Source organism: Stigmatopora nigra, chromosome 3 (genome assembly GCF_051989575.1).
Source record: "Stigmatopora nigra isolate UIUO_SnigA chromosome 3, RoL_Snig_1.1, whole genome shotgun sequence".
In the NCBI taxonomy this organism is placed as follows: domain Eukaryota; kingdom Metazoa; phylum Chordata; class Actinopteri; order Syngnathiformes; family Syngnathidae; genus Stigmatopora; species Stigmatopora nigra.
The window spans coordinates 6,014,015-6,031,108 of record NC_135510.1 but is presented as its reverse complement, the minus strand read 5'-3'; the positions used below and the strand labels follow the sequence as shown (position 1 = coordinate 6,031,108).

Sequence of the window (17,094 nt, the reverse complement as noted above, 5' to 3'; positions counted from 1 at the left end):
TGATTGTTGATATTTGAGGATGTCGTCCTCTATGGGTTGGATGCTGCATAACCCCTGAGCGAAAAATCTTGGAATTGTGCATGTGCACCTAAATGTTATCCTTGACTGTAGCAATGTGCATTTCTTGAGACTTTTGAAGCTAATTGGAAAAGCACCAAACAAAAGCTTTTCCCAGTACATTGTCACAATTCTTCACTGAATAATTATGATTAATCAACCAAATATCCACAGTTCACATCAACATTTCCTTAGGCCACCATAACCTTGTTTCTTGTTCCATTTAGGTAAATCCTTTTCTTCAAGTATGGGTAAATTTAATTTCCTTGGGCTGTTTCCTTTAGTCATATATTAAGACTCCAGATTTTGAAAAAAAAATCTGTATTGACACCATGATATATTTGTACTTGTTACAGATTTCATGCAAAAATGGCTCTGCACAATCAGAAAGTTTTGCAACACAGGTCAACCTTCTACAGTGACATCTTTGAGCATTTTGACAGCAAATATATACATATATTCAAAAACTATTACAATCCGTTTTCAGTAAGCCATATTCATAATGTTTAATCATTAACAACACTGTGCATCATTATAGGGGTAAAATGGCAACAGGCTGGACTGGTAATCTTTAAGGCTTCTATTGGGCTACTCATGAATGGAAAAGGCAGTTCCAAAGACACATAATGAAACACAAAAATGTCCAATCTTCAAGATCCGTTGTTATATCATCAGATATTTTGTACAGGGGAGCTAGGTTTATCTTGCATTAGGACCTTCAAGTTGTCCACTTAGCCATCTTGTTCCAATGAGGAAAGTGCTGTGTCCGTGTTGGATTTGCTCATCCACTGCTTCTCAAACATCAAAGAATGCTCTTGGCATTCCCTATATCAACAGAATAGACCAAAAAAATAATCATATTCAGAATTTTTGTCCTTCATATTTGCATCTAATTATAATCCTCACCTATTACTTAGACTTCGTCCTTTTAGGTACTTTGCTTCCGCCTTTGTTAAAGAGACATTGTCTAACCCAGCTATAGCATACGTCATAGCCTAGAAAACAATTTGGAAACAAGTACAAAATAAATAAATAAATAAATAAATGCTAAACTAATGGGGTACACTAGCACGACTTACCTCATGAAGAAGGACATCAAAAACAAATGGAATGCGCTGGATGAAGTCGTATGCAGGCTGGTAAGGAGGTGTTTTCACAGTCCTCTCGTAGAGGTTGCTCAGGTAAAAGTACACCTTGTCTATTTGTGTACTATCTTGTAGGTAATACACAACCGGAAACGAATTCTTTGATTTCTTCTTAAAACGATCAAGCCACCTCGACTGTACCTGCCCTCTGATAACAGCCTTTGGGAGAGAAGAAACACCAAGTTTTAGCTATTGATGGCAAGCACAAGATACAGAATATTGGCTGGGCCTGAGATAAATGTATTAGGAATGATGTAATAGGTGTAAAATGAGCTCCAAATGACTTGAAATACTTGTGCATTTCAGAATGTCCGTTTTTTCAATTGGTCAGGTGATTATTTTGAGATACTGAATTTCAGGTTCACATCATTTGTAAACCAATGAAGAAGGTTTGACGTTTATTGTTAAATGTGTGGCCTAAATATTGAACTTGGTCCCAAAATATTCTTTCTATCAGAACACGAGACGCAAGAACCTCCAACATTCATACCAGCAGATGTCCTTCCACCTTGCGCTGCCTCACAACATAATCCACAAGCTTTTCATTGGCACGGTTGTAGGCCGCTTGGGTCCGGTCTGGCAAAATCCTCCTGCTCGGCGTGATGGGCTGCTGTTTCTTGTCATTGTCTTCAATGGTAGACGTAGCCTGGTTTTCTTCCTTTATCACAAAATAAATCACATTCGTGAGCAGATTTTCAGAGAAAGCCTGCTGTTACTGACTGGACCTCCAACATTCATACCAACAGGCGTGCTTCGACCGTATGATGCCTGGCTTCGTGGTCTACGAACTTTTCATCGACGTAATTGTAGGCAGCTTGGGGCCCATCAGGCAAACTTCTCTTGGCAGACTCGATGGGCTTCCTCTGCTCATCATTATCTTCAGTGGTTAACGTTGCTTGGTGTTCTTTTTTTGCAAAAACACTCGTATTGATTAACAGGTTTTCTGGGGAAGCCTGTGGGTACTTTTTTCTCACGGGATAACCTGAGCAAGAGTAGCAATTATTAGAACCACAGCAACAGGAACACACAATAGATCTAAGGCATACTACACAAGATGATAACAGATTGTAGTACTTCTGTTTCTACTACATACATGTTCATGTAAAAAGTAAAACACAAAAGTGCTCTATATTTGTCATTAAAACGTTTTGCAGACAATTGAAATAGGCACCAATGTTTTCTGGATTATAAAGTGTATATGTCCAATTTCTTCCTACTGCTCTTTACATTAAATCTGTCACAAATAGTCTATTACGCTTATTTTGGCTTAGGTGTATGTGAAAGAACTTACTCATGCCATGGGCAAAGTACTCAATGAAGGAGCCAGAAAAGGTGTTACAACCTAAAAAAGAGAAGAAAAAACATCAAACCATGCTGCAGTTGAATCTGCGCTACAGTATCTTCCATTTAAATGTGGAAATAGCCAAAATCATCAAATAGGAATAGTCACCTAAGCGCATTATGTAATCCCAAATCATATCCAAGGACCACTGCAGGAGAGGGGCATACTTTTCTTTTTTGGCGTCAGTCTGAAATATTAAAGTCAGCCAGCAAAATTAGTCATCAGTGTAAATACAGATAAATTGTGTGTATTATACTACTTCAATATTGATATTCCTACCGGCACATCCTTAGCGCTTCTAAAGTCAAACGGCGTCAGGGATTTCAGATCTACAACAAACCTTTAACAAAATATATCACATTGGGCTTCTGATACAGCAAACTTTAACATAGCAACAATAAGTAATGGTTAATGTCTTACCCATTTTTCTGTAGAATATATGGTTTATCAATAAAAACAATGCTGGCCTTTTTTGTTTTATGATTTATCCGCTTGATCTGCCCAAAAAAAAAAAAAACTTTCAGTGATTTATGAACACTTTCAAACCAGGAATGTCCAAATCAGTACTCAAAGGGCACTTTGGGTTCAGATTTTAGTTCCAACCGATCCAGTAAAAAAAAACATCTAACCCAGTTTTTTTTTTCTTACTGAAAAAGCAATACCTGATTGAAATCAACTGATAACCTTTGTATAACCAGATTGGTTAAAAACATGCATCCACTGTACACTTTGTGGAATAGTTTGAACACCCCTGATTTTGAAAAACTTTGCAGAAAGTCTAAATAAATACTCACCAAGGCAGGCCATATGGGAAAGTGTCTATATTTACACCACACAAACACTCCTTCTGAAATAGAGGACGGTTCTGCAAGATAAACATTAAAGTCCCAATTACACATCATATACTATATACATTGCCAGGTACACAATTCTTACGCGACTCTGTCAAGAAGCATGGAAGCTCCTCTTCATCATCACTTTTGTCATCCTCCGAGAGAGAAAGAGAAGGCAATCGTTCCTCATTGTCACTTTTGTCAACAGGCAGATCATGATGGAGAATTGACTCTTCTTGTTAGAGGTTGAGAAGATAATAGAGGAAAAACAAAAGCACAAAAACAACAAAATTGACTCTCTCAGGCTCAACATAATGGCACAAAGTGTCAGACCTGGATTATCCAGGTATAATTTTCGCACTACAGTACTACCTTCCTTTGTTTCCATTCTTGGTTGTGAGGGTTCAGAAGAAAAAGCAGAGATGGACTTTTTTGTCTTCTTCTTTAAACAGCGGCGTTTAGCTGGAGAGCAAGAGGTTGTTGGTTGCCGTTTTTCAAGCTGTATGGATTGGACAGCCTCGATGGACCGCTTTCTGCTCTGAGCCCGTGTTGTGTAGCGTACAGGCTCGGCCTCGGATGTCTGTGTAAAAATGTTTGGGGATAAATAAGTAAGGATCAAAATGGTTTATCTTTCATTCCAGTCAAATCGGGAAACTGTACATACCTACCTGTCAACCTCGGGCAATTGCTCCCCTCATTGTATGATTGCAATTTCCCTTATTAAGCAATAAAAACTACAAATGCTACACAGCACATATTTACTCACATAGAGTGGCCTTAAAAAAGTCTAAGTATAATCTATGTATAGATGTGTCTATTCCACCATTGACACAAAACAACATATTGGACATTTTAAATGCTATGCAGAAAATAAGTAAATGCTGAAAACAAACTTGTATGAGGAAGAAATCAATATAGAAAATGTAACAATTGTCATTGTTAACTCATTAATTGGTGTTGATAGGAATAAACTGGTTTAGGAAATAGTGAAATACCTTGTCCTGTTCATCCCCTTCTTCAGATGGTCTGGCGTCCATTTTTCTGCTGGTTTGATATTTCTTTGATTTGCCTGAAAAATTCACAAAAAATTGCTTTGCATCCATAAAACAAAGTTGAAAGGAATTTGAGCATGTCATTAACTTTGTGATCTTGTTTTCATTGGTCAGTTGTATAGACGTTTAGATGCTACCAAACAAAAACAAACTACATCTTGGAACAAAAACGACACATACCTCTCATTTTAGTCAAACCAAGACAGTTTAAAGGAGATAAACGGACCTCCTCATCTGGGGCAGGCTGATGTAGTAGAACAGAATGTAAATATGCAGTTAGATTGTCTGGAACTTTAAAAAGCAGTTAAGTAAATCATAAGACTAGACGATTGTTACTTTGTCGCACCGGGAAGTCATTTACCACCCCAAATAAGTTCGTCACACGTGCAGTGAGATGACGATGGTCATCATCAATGAGAATATTCTTTTATCTTTGATCTGTCAAGTGACAGTCCAAAAACTCACAAACAAGAATGAATTCCTTTTTTAGGAGGTAGTTAGATTTCATCGATCATGGAGTATATCCTGTTAAATGGGGATGAATAAGGTTGGACATTTACACTTAGACGCAAAGTCAGATTTGAAAAACCAAATTACTAATATTTTGATGAGATCTAGCGAGGATTTGTTTCTTCATTTGCAGCTTTGAGGATTCAGCGTTATTATGACGTGCGCATGCGCAGTGACTGTCTGTTTTGTAGTGAACTACGGCAATAATGCTAGATCAAACCATAAGTTGTAGAACCAACGTCTTTAAAAAATATATTTTCATGCGATGTATCAAAATACTTTTAACTCTAGGGGGCAGTGTTCAGTTTAAAAAAAATACAGCCACACTGAAATGTCTTATTGCAAGTGCAGAGAACTGTTTACAAACTTCCCCTTAATTACTGTTGGTTATGTTCAAACTCCATGACAGAACAACGTTTTCATTTAAAAAAAAATACATATAGTATAGGTATTGATAAAATATTTCCCCAGTTGTCGGGTGGCCATTTCCTGGAACCACCGTCTGGACCAGGGGTCTCTAACTCTGGTCCTCGATGACCCCTCTCCAGTCTGTTTTCCATATCTCCATCCTCTACCAAATCATAATCAAATGATCAATTCATCTGCAAGCTGTCCATTAGCTTCTTCACAATCCTGATTATTTGATTCAGATGTGATGATGGAGGGAGACATGGAAAACTGACTGGATATGAGCCACAGTTGGAGACCCCTGGTCTGAACCTACATTTTTCTTAACTATTACACATCAGAAAAGTAAAAAAAAAAATCAGTTCATGAAAGATGCACACTAGTGAGATGTTGTCTTTAGCTAAAATAAAATAGATTTGAAGTGGATTTCCAAATACCTTTTGTTTGAGGTGAGAGAAGTGGGCAAATCCTTAAAAGCAGCGAAGCCACGCCCCCTAGCCAGATGCGCACCAGACCGAGGGCGAGTCAGTGCGCGTCGGCCGTCGACAGAGCGCGGAGCTCCGCACGGGCAACAGGAGGCTCGGAAAGACACCCGGCTGAACATCCGCCAACTCAAGCGTACACCCGTGACAGAATCCTGGTCGCTTGAGGCTGGAGTTCCACCTTCCAGGTTTTTGTCGCACCTGGTCAACCTGGTGAGGGGAAAGGATGGAGAAGCAGATCTTAGAGGGATTTATTTAGTGCTTCTTTGAAAAGGATTTTTCATTTTTCTTCTTTTTTTTCTTTTTATATATATATATTTTTTTTGATAGGCGACTAAGAGAATCGTGATTTTTGAAAGTAAAATGAGGAATACATGTGGTGTCCTCCCAGGAAGGGTCGCAAAGTCCTCTTCACACTGAAGAGCTCTAAGTGCACTTTGCAGGGGGCTTCTTTTAATTGAAATCGATTCCACGGTTTTCTTCTTCTTCCTCTTTTGTGCACCTCAAAATGACTTCACTCTCGGGGTCCAAGGAGAGATCCGTTGCTGGCCGGGGTAGAAAGTACACGGTAGGAGGACTTCAGGTTATTCAATTCATTCATTCATTTTCCATACTATTTATCCTCACAAGGCCCACGGGGGTGCTGGAGCCTATACCAGCCAACTATGGATACCAGATAGGGGGGACCCTGAACTGGTGGGCAATCTATTGCAGCAGACAAGGGGATGGAGAAGCAGTCACACTTACAGTTATATACCTAGGGGTTAATTTATCAACTAATTAAAAAAATATTTTATATTGTAGGTAATGATTCCAAGAAGGAATGGCAAAGAATGTCAATGTCAAAGTCAATTCAGTTGTTATAAACTCTTCTGAAGGTCATCATATTTTTTTTCTTTTCAAATGCATGATAGACATTCAATAATGAGATGCAATGGTTAGCAGGTCTGCCTCAAAATTCGCAAGGTTTAAATCGTGTCTCCTGCTTTTGGTGTTTGAATTGAATGTATGCTGTATATTGTGCTCATATTAGCTCTGAGTAATAAACCAAATTGAATTAATTGGACCTTTCTTGTTCTATTGATCATAAACTTTGTATTTGGGGGCTGAGTGCAAAAATGAGGCAGGGAGAGTATTTAAGACAGTGAGTGGTTTTGCACTATATTTGCGTTACCTTTGTTTAACATTTAATTTCAGTTTAAAACGGAAGTGACTTTTTATTCATTTCTTCAGAGGTTTTAACAGGGTACGAGCACAAGGGGAAAGGTCTACTTGAAATTGATGTTTAGTCATTCCCAGAAAAGAGTAGGGTTATGGCTTCTACATGGGAAAAAGGTCAATTTGAGGGTCTATTGAATCACACACACACACACACACACACACACACACACACACACACACACACACACACACACACAAATACTCACGAACCTATTGAGGATACATGACGTAGCAAATTTATAAGTAGTTTTTTATCCCTACAAATCTGTTTGAAATATGCAAACATTTAAAAATTATGCAACACATATTGTTAAGATTAATATCCATTGTAAACAGAACACATATTTAGTTTTGAATTCCCACTAAGTGGCTGCCAATCTTCCCCTTTTCTGACCAACAACTTCATTAGCCAAGGCTATAACCTGCCTTTCTCCAACAAATCTGCTCTGAAGATAAATGGATGGATGCATGTTTCCCAAAACTGTACTTTTACAGCTATAGTAATGCCATCATTTGTATTATAATAAGCTAAATGGGGTACATCCACGTTCAATGTCTCCCATGAGACCTATTTGTGACGGTATAGTGTTGCTTAGTGATATTTTCATTTTACTGCCACGTACATTGTCACCAGCAGAGCTTTAAATTACCTTGAGCCCTACTGAGAACCACGCAGCTATCAGTTGTAGACACTCACTCCTAATAATTTTAACCTGACCCCTCCATAATGTTCCCCCATGTCAGTCTTTCCATCTCACTTATTATAACTCGTATGAGCATATGAGGAGCCGCTGTGCCACCACATCAATACTACAACTCTTGGTGGCCCGTTTGATGTTCCCAGGGGTTTGAGGAGTAGCCATGGTAAAGTATTAATAACACACGCCAACAAGTAGAATCTAGCGTCTCGACTGTCGTCAATTTCACTGGAAAGTTTTCAACTGATTCCTCCAAAGCAAACAGGTTTCACAGCACACCATTGGTGGTAGGAACACTTGCCCTCATTGAGAGCCAAAATAAGTGTTATTAAATCTACCCTGGCAGGCATAGAACTGGAGTTTAATTGTGGTTGTAGTTTGAAGTGATCCTCAACATCATACTGACATGTTTATTTTAGCATTTCTACTTGATTTGGATCTCATTAAATTGTACAAGTGGTCAGAACATTTTTGATGACCAACATACTATGGAACTTCATTTGAAAACTCTAAAAAACAGTATTCGGCAAAATCTGAACTGGATTTGAAGTCTCACCCACCATTAAATGACTTGACTAGAAAATTGTCTTTCTCTGTGTGAAATCTGATCTGCAAAAAAAAGAAAGAAAAACAAGCTGATTTCCTCCAAAGAAGTAAAGACTTATTCATCCTCTTCAGTACTCTCTTGCAAGACAGTGATATACAAACAACCATTCATGCAATTCATTCTTAAATACACAAATAAACATACTAACTGCACATAGGAAGTCCAGAGCGCAGGATTGAACCTTTTATCTCAGAAAGTGAGAGAACATGCTGACCAGTCATCCACCATATCAGCAAAGCCTCATTCTGTTCTATAAATGGCAACCTGTAGATAATTATTGTATTTTCTGCCATTTAAGGAAAGGGCATTTGGCTGTTCTGCATGCCACTGTACGCATGACAATGGCATATAAACTTCAGATGAACAAATACATATTCCCTATCATGAATACATTTTGGTATAAATGATGGGGAATTGGAAATGTTCTTGGATGACTCCCAATGAATTTCACGAGTTACTAACAATGCCACAGCACACTGGTTGATAATCACTGAGTTGCTTCACGATAGCACCTGTTGGACAGTGGATGATTATGTTAACAGTATCATTCATTCATTTTCCATACAACTTATCCTCACAAGGGTCATTGGGGTGCTGGAGCCCATCCTTGCCAGTCTTAGGGGTACTCTCTAATCGCAGGGCACAAGGAGACAGACAACCATTTATGCTCATACTCATACCTGTGGGCAATTTAAAATGTTCAACCAGCTTGTTTTTTGTGTATGAGAGAGTTTTATAGTATTATTCATTTAGGCATTAGTCAAAATATGAATAAAAAGGTTGACCTGCAAGAGATTATTCGACCTCAGGCGCTTTCAACTATATGGTAAATCTTACTAAGTTCTATAATACGTGACAGAGTGTATTTGGTTAACCATCTGTACGAATAATGTAACTCATATGCCATTTAAAAATAAGAAGACAATTAAGGCATTATCCTCAATCTGACAATACCAATTCAAAACATAATGTTAACATTTAAATATGTTATCGTCTTCAAATACAGCTCAGCTAAAATGGTTAACGATTTTTCTTTCCCAACCGCACTAATCCAGCTCCCTTCTGTGTTCAATATCCGGCAGATGCCAGACGCTTCACCCACCAAATCTGCCTCCATTTTACCGGACACGTGGTACCGAAAGGCATATGAGGAAACGACACGGTCCAACTCTCGCCCCGCTCCCGAGGGTGCCGGCTCTATGCCCAGCTCTACGGGCACCCCTTCTCCTGGCTCGGGGATCTCCTCACCAGGATCCCTTTCCGGATCACCGGGAACCACCTCTCCGGGGATTTGCACCGGATCTCCGGGTTCTCTTGGCGGCTCTCCGGGTTTTGGGACGGGTTCCCCGGCCTCGGGCAGTGGAAGTTCTCCTGGGAGTGAAAGAGGGATTTGGTGCGAGAACTGTAACACAAGGTTGACAGAGTTGAAAAGACAAGCGTTAAAATTGCTCCTTCCGGGACCTTACTCCAGTAAGGTATGTACAATATACTGTGTGTGTTGCTGCTCTTCCTTGAAATGACTTGCTTTTTTATTATCTTTGATGTTAGGACAATGGCTTTTATTAATCTGTTTACCCATGACATATTGGGTCTCTCATCATAACGTCGCCCTCGGTGTACCAATGTAATCTGGGTGTTATTGTTCTCATAAATCAAAGATGTGCTTATTTGTGCAAGATTCTCTAACCATCTGCTCAAGAAAGGGAGACCAAACCAGCTGTTTGCCCTCAAATTATTATTAAATGGGAGGCAATCATCCTTGACAAACACAGAAATAAGGTGGAGGATTTTTTGTGTGTTGAAGTTTCTCATTTTATCTCATTGATCTCAGCACCTCTATAGTTAATCGATTAGCTCCCCTTATTGGATATCACGTTCTCATATTGGGGGATTTAATGTGGTGGGTTAGCTAAAGATACAGAGCATTTAGAGCAAAAATGAATCGTTATGGATTTGCTGCCTTTTCGTATTTTCTTGACAGGCACTTTATTTATTTATATACGTTTCAATTGCATTGGGGTTAAGCCAAGCAATCAATTTGAAATCCAGCAGTGCAAGGACTCTCAATTGGTGCATCACAATGACTGGGACTTGATGAATGATACACCACACACATTGATCACCACATATGTAGATAATTTTCACACTGTCATCCGCACACATAACGATTTTCTCATGCATCATTTAGATTGTGAGCAATAATGGACACAATGTACATTGTAATGAACAACTTTGTTCAAATTACACTATAAATGTGTCCATTTTAAGTAGTTTTACAGTAGTGTTAAAGTTAATCAAAGAATCTCCAGTATATTGACTGCTAGCGTTGTATATTTCAGCAGGAAAAATGTGTTGACACCATATGGTACTCGGACATTTGGTGGCCGGACGACCAAGCGTCTGGCGACCAAACGTCCGGTGACCAAAACGACCGACGACCAAAAGACCGGCGACCAAAAGACCGACGACCAAACGTCCGGTCATGACAACATATTTATGAACATCGCTAAACCACTTATTGCCAAAAATGAAAATGTTCGACGCCTTGCCAACAGTCCGACTCCCACAATGCAACTCTGTGACATTACTATACAATTATTTACTATACAAAAATCTGAAAGCATTAATAACATGTCAAAAATAAGACTGAAAGACAGTCATCTATCAGTAAACGATCATTGAAGGGTTCAGTTTGCGGCAATAGCATTGGCTAGTACTATATTCTTATATATTATAAGAATGCTGAATTCCATGCAACTAGGATCAGACAAACAGCCAGTTATCCAAATTAGTTATGTGTCACTGCATGCCTCCTTGTATAAAATCAATTTATTACAGAGTGCTCATGTACTGTACACGAAAGAATTGCAATTACACTGATTTACTGGGTTTCCAATGGCATCATTTTTGCCTTTAGGTCTTCTGCCGCAACCGACTGAGTTCCTGTTAAGAATACAGAAGGGTCACACATCAGGCTCCAAGTTAATTGGCAACCTATAAGCATGTTTTATGCATCATTGTGGGGCCAATAAAGTATAGAAATGGGGGGTCAGAGAGGAAGTAGCAGTCAGTAATGAAGAGTGTGAGAGCTTGTTAAGACAATGACGGTTGGAAACTGCGAAGCTGTGAGACTTCATGTAAACTGTTGGTGGGCAGACGACTAATGAGAATTTTATTTGTCAAGATGGGTTTTGGGTCTGATTACTGTTATTTTTCTCAGTGTGGTTAAAATGCGCAGTTGTAATTGGTTAGGGGATAAATTAAACAAGCTTCACTTACTCCATTTTACACTTAATGTACATTTGTACAATTTAATGAGATTCATTACAAACACTTTACACGAGCTCTGTTGTATTCCAGTACAAACTGCAACAAAAAAAAAATTAATGAACATTTTAAATTCATACCTATGTGTGTTGTGCTCATCTCTGCTGGTTTTCTCAACATTACACTGCATTATTCCCACACAATGCATACATGCCTCCACACTGTTAGAGCAACATAGTCCAATCACACACCATTCTAGGCTTTTCTCCAATTCACTGATATGAATACATGATGAAATCATGCTCCATACACATGCCAACCCCCATTAAGGCTCCTAATAGTATGCTAATCATGACCTTCAACGGGCTCACTGCTGTATATTTTGCATTTAGTGGAAATGGATTATTATTCAAAATGCTCCCAGACAGGTAGAAAAATGATTCTGTATAACAACAGCAAGACAATATTTTGGTGTTCTATTCTAAACCGTCCAACTAACAGCAGTTTTCTGTTCACACAGACCTTTTGTCGCCAAAAGTCAGTACACAGGCTCCCCTCTTCCTCCTTTATCTACATACCACTCAGCATTAATGTCAAGTCCAGTAACTCCTATTTTCATTTTAATCTATTTTAGCATTTACAAGTCAACGCTATCTTAGTTTTCAATGGATTGTTGGCAACCCAAAAACAAAACAACGGCTTTTGCGCTCCCACAACTCATCTACGCCTCCCTTTCTCTCTGCTCAATCACAATATGACCGAATTTTGCACTATTTTTTTATTATATACTTGTAAATTGACAAAAAAAACTGCCTAAAGAAATTGTAAAATGTGCATGTGTCATGATGCTTTTCACACAATACAAGCACCAGAGTGTAAAGGGGGAGGGATTAAATGGAACTGTAGAGTGTATGGGTGTTTTCAGTTTTTAAATGCATCAAAATGCACAAACACTTGAGACCACAGGGCTCTGACGCACATCTGGCAGCACAGCTGTCCTCACTTAGGGTTTCTGTCCATGTGGTTGGTATTGCTGTATGTCTGTCTGCCTATTCACACTCCCTAGTCATAAAAACTCATCTGTCTATGTGCAGTGGAGTTTGGCTTAGGAAAATGGGTCACTATTTGTGTGTTTGAAAAAGATTTGTCTCTTTTAAATCTTCTGAAGTCCAAAATGATGTACGTTGATATATATAGTGAATGATATACACTTCTGATTTGGGACGGAAAAACAAACCCATAATAGGCTATGTTTTTGTACTTACCCACTCTCCTCTATGAGATTTACTGAGGGTGCTGTCAACTTCAAAAATGATGTCGTCTTGACTTTGATTTTTTATGGAAACAACCTACAAATACTAGCATTTACCAACTTGATTTTACCATGCGTACTGAAACGTGTCCAAGTATATGGCACAAAACCCTGGCTTATGTGAAGTAAGGATCCACATAATTGATCATTTAGATTCTAATTTAAATCTAAAATAAGAAATATGACCACATTATTTGCTCTATTAAAGGTTGGGTGTTCAACCTGAGCTGCACCCCTACTTATATTCATCACCCTAAACGATGACAAGTGGTTTATAAAATAAACGAAAGAAAAATAGTGCAAATAATAGGACTTTACTTCTACTGCACTGGCGAATCCTACTCTTAATCACACTTATGCGGCAAAACAAACAAGAGTCCTTCCCTTCGGTTGAGGTTGAATTGCCCTTGAAAGCACTAACCACTAACCCACACAAATCCTTTCAATAACGATCCAATCAAAAAATGCTCTAACCTTGAGAAGAGTCTAAGACAGAGGTTTGACTTCTATACCTACACTTGTAGATCACCTGTCCGCTACTACACACAAGAGGGGTCAAACCACTTGCAGCCCAATCAGATCAAATAATCCCAGCGATAAACAACCCATATCGTATTTATCTCCTGTCTTCTTTTCTGTTTATCAGGTGAGACTACATGGGTGTTGTAGCATTCCCATCCAGATCTCAATCATATAAAAAATTGCTTCTTCATGCGTGCAGGTAGCTCACTACCCTGTAATAGGCAAATCCCAAAAGACCACAGAGGCAGGCCTAGCGTAACCACAGCAGCTGGTGTTGCCACGGCAGCAACATGTGACAGATGTGAGCTGCATACATATCTCCATCACCATTAACGGCCTCCTCATAGTGTTGCGGAGGGACGTAGAGGAAATACTATATATCACCTTTGTGTGTGTGTGTGTGTGTGTGTGTGTGTGTGTGTGTGTGTGTGTGTGTGTGTGTGTGAGCGAGACAATGGTAGAGAAATTGAGTGTGAGCTTGCCCTCTTGTAGCCTCTCAGCTGTGAAAGGCATTACTATATAGAGCAAGATGAATATGTGAGTAGAGAGTTATGCTTGATCGAAGGGAACTGAAGCATTTCACACTTGTTTTATGTCAGCTAATCATTTTGACTAATGTTTGTAACTTTCAGGGGTTTACGGCACTGCTGTGTTTTTTCCAGAATTTGTGATGATAGGGAGGTAAATGTATGTGCATAGGAAGTTTATAATAGGGATGACCCTACTTTGCGATTTTTTGATTATCGCGGCCATGACTGGTCTACATTAACTGCGATATTTGAGGAATTACTGTACACTAAATTGGCTGTATATTGGTGTATTATGATTTTTTTTTGGCTAAAAGTACCTTTAAATTGACAGTTTTTTTGATTCAGTTTGTATCCCACCTTTTTCATATCGCCCTTGATGATTAACTGTAAAAATGATCTTATAATCTTAAAGTTAAGGACCCCTCTGTAATGGTGTGTGCATATGTTTTCCCGTTATCGTGTTTAAGATTGTGTACACAGGTTCGGCAGCAGTTGTTTGAACCCAGCATGAACAAACAATGCTTTTGTGTCTGAGAAACAAACAACATCGGAAGTGAAAATGAGATCTGTGTGATAAAGCTAAATTAGTCTTCCAAGTGATATTACAAAGCGACAAGTTTAGCTGTTCCCAATAGACTTAAGAATGCAGTTCATTTTTTTCTCAGATAATTTAAAAAAGAAAACGCCTGGTGCGGATTGAGCCGGATAAGTTCTGTTTTACATCTCACTTTGTATCTGGTGGAACCAAATAGTTTCAAACCTCAAAAGAGGTCTTACTAGATTTGACCTAGTCGTACTATTGATAATAGCTGACTGTCCAATTGTCTACAATTGACTATTGACTAGTAAATCACAGGCTTCTTGCATTGTGGTTATAACTATTACCACTAATAAATAAGTGTATGTCAGTTATGCACTAGAGAAAATGTTGGAAGATTAGGGTAATTTGAAATAATCCTAAAAATTCCTATGATGCTGGTATATTATGCGCATAAAACTGGCATTCACTGTGATATTTTGCTCGCTGGAAAATAGCCCACTTGTCTGATTAATTATTCATGATTCCCTTCTACACAATTTTGTAAAATGATGCCATTATTGTTGTTCAAGCATTGATTTAGAGGAGATAGCTAAGTGGTCAGTTTATATAATTTAGCAAGCTGTGGATTGCATCTTCAAGATCCAAGCTGTTTTTTTTAATTATTTTTTTTTTATCTGTCCACTATGCTTCTTTTAACATTTTGGGTTGCCGACCAGATTTAAGTGAATGAAAAGCAGAAGCCCAATTTTGCTATAGAGATACCTATCAAAAATATTTAACTCACAAATGCCAGAAAGCTGCGATTGGATAACCATGTGCCTCAGGGATTACCTTAACACCAAGAACACACTGCTGTACACTCCATTGACTTAGCTGTAAGGCAATTAAAGCACCATTTTGTAATTGCATTTAATTGTGCTTCAAAGTCTAAAAAATCCAGAAGCAGAGCCAAGATGAGAGACACTGTAGCTGGCCCAGTGTTCATCTCGCTTCATGTGCCAGCGCCTCTCGTTTTGACTCTGTGAAATCTTACCCGCTGATGAGTTTATTTGAAGACCCGTTAACTACACGACACACACAAGCCATCTGACTGCCATGCAAGCTGGCATCCACAAATCTTCAAAAGGTGGTCAAATAGATCGTATGGAATGATGTGAGAGAGAATGGGTTTGAATTTCTTAACATGTACTGGAATTTTGAAAATAATTTACACAAGGTTTTAAAAGTTGACCTTATCTATAAGGATTCATCTATAGCAATGTTTGACCTAGGATTTATAATGGAAGGCATGTGTGGGTCTACTGTTGTATTACTCCCTAATCGGGGCCATTTATTATAGAATACATGAAAGGCAGGAGATAAAATAAGAGCTCAGGATAACATTTCAACAGTTGTTTCAGCCTTTCACCGCAAGATACCCTGTTTACGCTCATTCAAATAGGGGTTTTCCACATGCGGCTAAATGTATTTGCTGTACATTGGTCTGTGATTAAAGAGATACACTTAAACACATCTGAGACACTGGTGAAGGTTGAATTACACCTTATCAGAGAATCTGTTTCTCATAAAACAAATCCTAAATTGTATATCTGGCTTTCATTACGGATCACGTTAACACTAAATAGCCAGTTGTAGAGGCATCATCTCTATTGAAATCCAATGAGAAGTTTTATCAAATCGATCATTAGGATAGCATCCACCCCAACGCTTTTTATACTCACTTCTTATCAGTAACAAAGAAGATAGTGGCTTGTACGTACAAATGTATAGGATGAAGACAGAATTAAAATTGGATGTTTGTGCCTCACTCTGAAACTAGGTAGCCTAAAGCAGTTCAACTTTCCAATTACTTTGAGCAGATGGCGTAATTTAAAGACTGAAATTGTTGTCGTTGCTATTTGTTATTGACTTTACATCAAAAATTGTTATTCTGCCCTAAGGTTTCCTTTTGTGGGCTTTTCCTCCTCACTCGACTTTCTAGTGGACATCCAATCAAATGTTCCGCAATATCTGACTCACGAGATCTTCCTACAATTCAGGAGATGAGCACATGGTCCTGACTCTGTTTTGTAGAAAATGTTAGTTTTCGATGGTTTGAGGCAAGGAAGGATGTAGATAAAAGAAGAGAATTTAATGAACGCCACCGTTATCAATCTGTGCCCCAATCCCTGTACAAATGTTTGTGTAAATCCAAGCATGTTGTCTATCATCCCTAGAGGAGTAACACTAACAGTGGTTCTCTGTGGTCGCTCTAAGGAGGTCTTGTGTATGAATGGAAGCTACTGTGTGAATGTGATGCCTGAAGGCACACGTAGTTGGCGCTCATTTGACTCTTTGGAAGGCATATTAGTTCAAGAGGTTGTTAAGATGGTCCAAGTGCACACTCAGAGAACTTTATGTTTATTAAGTGTTGTATGATACAAATAAACCCATTTCCAAATGTTTTTTTACATATATATTGGCTTTTCGTTCCACTGTAGAGCTAGTTGGTGGTCTCTGAGCACATTTTATTAAATATAATTTTTATTTTACAAGTTGAAGAAGACTTTAAGATGCTTAATATACTG

The 17,094-nt window shown here is 38.6% G+C and overlaps 2 protein-coding genes across 10 annotated transcripts in view; one reads left to right on the top strand and one right to left on the bottom strand.

Moving 5' to 3' along the window:
- Positions 1–361: 361 nt before the first annotated feature.
- Positions 362–5,132, bottom strand: LOC144194758 (PWWP domain-containing DNA repair factor 3B). Of its 5 annotated transcripts, none has more exons than XM_077714034.1 (15): positions 4,766–5,132; positions 4,610–4,673; positions 4,373–4,446; positions 3,750–3,957; positions 3,481–3,612; positions 3,339–3,409; positions 2,965–3,041; positions 2,824–2,884; positions 2,653–2,731; positions 2,494–2,544; positions 1,943–2,184; positions 1,693–1,860; positions 1,137–1,361; positions 964–1,052; positions 362–882 (listed from the first exon to the last, which is right to left on the bottom strand). In XM_077714034.1, the coding sequence occupies exons 1-15, from the start codon at positions 4,784–4,786 to the stop codon at positions 789–791; spliced, it is 1,656 nt and encodes a 551-aa protein (XP_077570160.1). In that variant the 5' UTR covers positions 4,787–5,132; the 3' UTR covers positions 362–788. The 5 variants fall into 5 exon arrangements, with proteins under 5 accessions (XP_077570160.1, XP_077570161.1, XP_077570163.1 ...); XM_077714035.1 differs by having other exon boundaries at positions 3,481–3,609; XM_077714037.1 differs by having other exon boundaries at positions 4,776–5,131.
- A 723-nt stretch (positions 5,133–5,855) lies between these two features.
- The window catches only part of kif26ba (kinesin family member 26Ba), a 53,949-nt gene continuing 42,710 nt past the window's right edge, over positions 5,856–17,094 (top strand). For all 5 annotated transcript variants that reach the window (XR_013325835.1, XM_077712958.1, XM_077712956.1 and 2 more), the window contains exons 1-2: positions 5,856–6,397; positions 9,438–9,830. Coding sequence is in view for 4 of the 5 variants with exons in the window: in XM_077712958.1 (XP_077569084.1) it covers positions 6,338–6,397; positions 9,438–9,830 (453 nt within the window). In the remaining variant the exon portion in view is untranslated. The remainder of the gene's footprint in view (positions 6,398–9,437; positions 9,831–17,094) is intronic.